This window comes from Ictalurus furcatus, chromosome 6, assembly GCF_023375685.1.
Source record: "Ictalurus furcatus strain D&B chromosome 6, Billie_1.0, whole genome shotgun sequence".
NCBI classification, from domain to species: Eukaryota; Metazoa; Chordata; class Actinopteri; order Siluriformes; family Ictaluridae; genus Ictalurus; species Ictalurus furcatus.
In genome coordinates this window covers 31,786,433-31,791,149 of record NC_071260.1, presented here as the reverse complement: position 1 = coordinate 31,791,149, position 4,717 = coordinate 31,786,433, and the positions used below count along the sequence as shown (strand labels likewise).

At 44.8% G+C, this 4,717-nt stretch overlaps 1 protein-coding gene across 1 annotated transcript; it reads right to left on the bottom strand.

The window, feature by feature from the left end:
* Positions 1–1,722: 1,722 nt before the first annotated feature.
* olig1 (oligodendrocyte transcription factor 1) lies at positions 1,723–3,660 on the bottom strand. The gene has a single exon (XM_053627928.1). The coding sequence runs from the start codon at positions 2,479–2,481 to the stop codon at positions 1,759–1,761; it is 723 nt and encodes a 240-aa protein (XP_053483903.1). The 5' UTR covers positions 2,482–3,660; the 3' UTR covers positions 1,723–1,758.
* Positions 3,661–4,717: the final 1,057 nt, after the last annotated feature.

Genomic DNA, 4,717 nt, shown 5'->3' with positions numbered 1-4,717 from the left:
TACATTATAGAATCCATTTATATAATTATGCTATACAATATATAGGCAACTAGTCGTATATCAGGAAGCTACCAATGACATACTGGCATTTAGTAACGAACAATGAGACAGCCCTGTTCTACTGTCTCCTGCCTGTTTAGCTTTGTTTTGAATGAATTGAGCATTGCTTGGGAGTTAAAGCCAGAACACAAAGAGAGAGAGAGAGAGAGAGAGAGAGAGAGAGAGAAGACCTTGACATCCCTCAGACAATAAAGCTCTGCAGCATCAGAAAGTGAGAGAGGTCTCAGATGAATAAGAGAGTAAAACTTGAAGCAATCCATGTCAGGACAGCTATATGTAAATATAAAGAAGCACAAGTTAATGTGTATTTATGTGCGTCCTTGCAAGAATTGAGGTTTCAAGTCGGAATCTTTGATCTTTTGCACTTCTTAGCCACCCCCTCCCTTTTTTTTTTCTCCCTTGCAAGAAAATCAAGCTCTATTAGACTTAATCTTGCTTAATGGCATCTACCTCAGTCTTTGTCTCACCCTATGGGTAACAGGCTCTCTCCATTCAACCCGCTGCCCTCTTTTACTTGCTTGTCCGAGATAATCCCCCTCTCACCGCTGGGCCAATTATTCCTACGATTTTATCATCATTATTATGATTATGATCAGCATTATCATGCACACCGCCCTTCTCCCAGAGCTGGGACTGTCTTCGCTTTCAGCACTACCTCCTTTTCTATTCGGAGTGAAAAGAGGGCTGCTCTTTACCACCGAGGTGCTAGACGTCAGAGTCTTGGGCGCTTGTTTCTAGTTCGCAGGGCGAACTCTTTTGATGGAAACACATTTTCTGGGCGTTTGAACGTATTGTGAGGAGAGTGTAATGAGTAATGAGTATGTAGCACACCAGCCCTGCTACACAGCCCTTTACCTCTCCAAAGCAAGGGATGAAGGAGGGAGGGGAGGAAGAGAAGGAGTGTGTAGTAATTATGGGGGCAGGTTTTGATGTTGGGGTTTTATTTAGCCGGATTGAATGGAGGTTTGAGGTGGGGTAAAGAAGTAAGGCTGGGGGTTAGAAGACGTTTATAGTACTCCTGTAAGCTGCACCTCCTTATTGCATGAAGAGGGTTGAAGTAATTATTTCAACCTGCTAGGTCTTGCATTCACTTATATGATGATCACACACACACACACACACACACACACACACACACACACACACACACAAACAATGAAACGCATACAAAAATAGGATGGAGGAAAATGTACAAAATGAAAAAGACTATAGTGAAGATCTACTGTGTTATTTAGCTCTATACTTCAGGAGTACACACAGAAATAAATACACTCTTTGCTCTTTCTTCATAAACTTTTATTGTATGACCTATTGGATGATCATAAAGTCCATAAAAGCTGCCGTTTTCCCATGTTTGCACATTTAACTAACTGTAAGATTTTGGACCTATTAAAATTAATTTCCAGAATAAGTGTAGTTTGTCAAAATACACTTTAAATAAAAATAACTGAATAAATGTTTGTAATATTTGTTTTGATTGGATAACACTACATTGTTTTATAATGAATTTAGATTTTTTAAAACAATGTTTTTTCACTGAATCAAAAGTTAAAAAAGTCAACAAGAAAGGCAGTATGAAAACCAGAAAGAGAGTGGATAGCTGACTTGCTTGTATGAACGCATTTTTTTTTTTTTTTTTTTTTTTTAAAGCCCCCAAAAACAAGCAAATATTGTCATTCACACATAAGTTTTTGATGCTCATTTCTGGAAGCGAGATGTAGGAGTTTCATGTACTACTCTGGGTACCCGACACACTCGACAGGGGCATAGTGGTGTTCCTGCGACCCCACGTGAACCCCATGCTGTGGACTCCTCCGGGACTGGGGCACCATTCAGTGGCAGTGAAGAACACGGGGCCAGTCCAAGTGGCTGTTCTGGTGAACTGAGCAAGAGCTGTCCTGGCCCAGTGAGAAATGGCCACCCTCCTGTCAGGAGCAGGTGTGGTACAGTCCCGCCGATACTGACCTCACCTAGCAGCCGCCTCATCTCCTGGAGGGAGGAGCCAAGGAGCAGGATGTAGTTGCGGGCCAAGACCAGCGTGGAGATCTTGGAAAGACGACGGCCATTCGGAGAAGCTCCAAGGGGTAGATAAGGATGTTGCAGCCCTCCTCCTGCACCCAAGGATGAGGTTGGGGAGGAAGCGTACGGTACCATCACCTCCCGCAAAGCATCCATGGCCAGATTTAGGTCTTGCATTCTCTTTCTCTCACGGCTGTTGATTTTCCGTCTGAGCTCCTGTTGCTCCTCCAGGCTGAGCTCTCGAGGAAATTTCGGGTGTCTCTGAGGACCCTGAAGGCCCCCAGAAAAAGAACCTGATCCTCCTGATCCTGTACCCCCAGCAACCATTCCTGATCTGGGCAAGAGCTCGTGAAAAGTGCCCTCTCCCTGTCCGTTGCCCCTTAGACTAGACACAGGCTGCATGCTTCTGAGGTCTCAAAGTCCCCTCCTAAAAACTACCCTTGCACCACAGACCGAAGATCTGCTCACAAAAGTCCTATCCACAGCTAGATCACAAGAAGAGATCCAGGAGTGTCTAAGTCCTTCCAGGAGAGCAATCACTCTTGATCCTTGATTAAACACTTCCACTTGGATTAATCCAGTGACGGTTCCAGAACTTACCCTCCAGTGAAGCAGTTTCTGAAGTCCATTTCTCATCCACTGAGTAGCTGCCAGTTACCGCAGGAATATAAGGCAAATAAAATAAGATCTTCTGAATCCTCTAGATGATATCCTTTTGCTGATACTTTAGTCCTAGGATGACAGATCTGTTCTAGTCTCTGTCATGCAGTCTGGATCTGGCTGGACCACACTCTCAGAGCATAGGGAGCAAATGAGGAAAAGAAGACACAGGTAATGAGCTAATGCTGCAATTAACTCTCTCTCTTCTCCCCCTGTCCTCTGAAGGCAAAAAAAAAAAAACTAAAAACAGAGCACAAAACAGTCGCATCCTCTATTTTGACATTCTGTCTGTGATCCTGCCCCTCAAGGGAAGTTACAGAGAAAAGAGGGAGAGAGAGAAAGAGTGAACGATGCCATGTTCAAAACAAGGAAATGAAGGAAGTGTTTTTGAAATGAAGGATGCAAATGCGAGGACGTTATAGCAAGTGCTTAGAGCAACCAGTGCTGTTGGACTGGTGAATGGTATTATGGCACACACACACACACACACACACCCACACACACACACATGAGCAAAGACAGGAACTGCATTAAAAGAGCAATCACCATGCCAGGCACCTGCAGAGCAACAGAACACAACCTGCATGTATTATGTGGGTGTGTGTGTGGGGGGCTGTGTGTTTTTCTACAATCTAACCTATAAAAGCCAGCCTGTGATGGATTAGAGCTGGGTGTTTGTCCGCTGTGTGTGTTTTGTGTGTGAGTGTGTGTGTATATACATGTCTGTGTGTGCGTCCATGAAAAGAAACAGAAACAGAAAGAAGGAGCGAGGGACAGGCCAGAAAGGGACACCTGCACTGCCACAGAGACAGAGAGAGGAGATGAAAAAGAGGGGCAAAGAAAGAACCTGGTGTCCACCCACCCCACCGGCCCCCCTTCACGCTCTCCATCCTTCCTTCCAGCTTGCGGGGGCTGAATGGGGTGTTGCGGGGGGGATCACATCCGTACCCCTGCCCCCAGCATCCACTGCTCCCCTTTATCACCAGGCTGCTGTGGGTTAGGGCCCGTTGGAGCCAGGCAGGGGCATGAGGGCTGTCTTTGTGGGGTTCTCGGTGTGCTCCGGCTGGGCCAAGCTGGCCGGCCAGGCCTGGGTTTCTGGAGCTGCACCTGGAGCTTCAATCAGCTCATTCACACCGAGCCTGTTTCCTGTGGACACTATTAAACATTACAGCATGCCTGGATGAGCAGGGATCTGCTGGCTGGTCTCAAACAGAACAGTGCATTTATAAACGTAACCCCCAACAGACATGCGCACATATTCTAAAACTATTCTCAACGGACGTCCTCCGTATATTACCTTCCAGTGCAATGTACTTAGTGTACTTAGGGAGCTTTTAACTAACACACCTGTTAGTGTATTTGCCAAGTCAATGAGAAATTGATACTCATGATTGTCTTTACTACTTAGATTGGTTTAGTTTTTTTAGCACACAATTAAAAAAAAAAAACACTGGCCGGAGGGTGTGCAGCGCTGAAAACGTACTCGTAAAAATCTTCATTAATCGGTCAGATATATGGCAAGGGGAAAATCATATGAACTTTTACCGAGTGAGTGTATAAGTCAGTCCATTCAGGATATTGTGGAGTTTTTTTGGGGATCAAAAACGCTTGATTTTTGCGGCTGTGTTTTTTTTTGTTGTTTGTTTGTTTGTTTAGTTTTTTTAAATTTGCAATGCAATTTTTTTGGTGCTTTTTTCTTTTTTTGGCGGAAAACGAATCGAATTGCCGAAACAGCAACTGCGCAAAATTGTTTCGCACGGTCTTGCGCGGTGATGTTTGTCGGTAAATGAGACCTTTTAGCGGTTCTCATGTTCGACGCACGTGAATCGAAGAGGGCTTTGACTGAATGCGCACTGTGATGATGTCACATAAAGCGTCTCAGCCCGAATCTGTGGAAAATCTGCGGTAAGTTAGAAAAATTGCGAGCTCCTCCGAATACTGCGAGTTTGCTTGATTTTGCGTTCATATCTGTGATCGC

Excerpts from the sequence above, each read along its gene's own strand:
- olig1 (XM_053627928.1), bottom strand. The coding sequence starts at position 2,481 with ATGCAGCCTGTGTCTAGTCTAAGGGGCAACGGACAGGGAGAGGGCACT.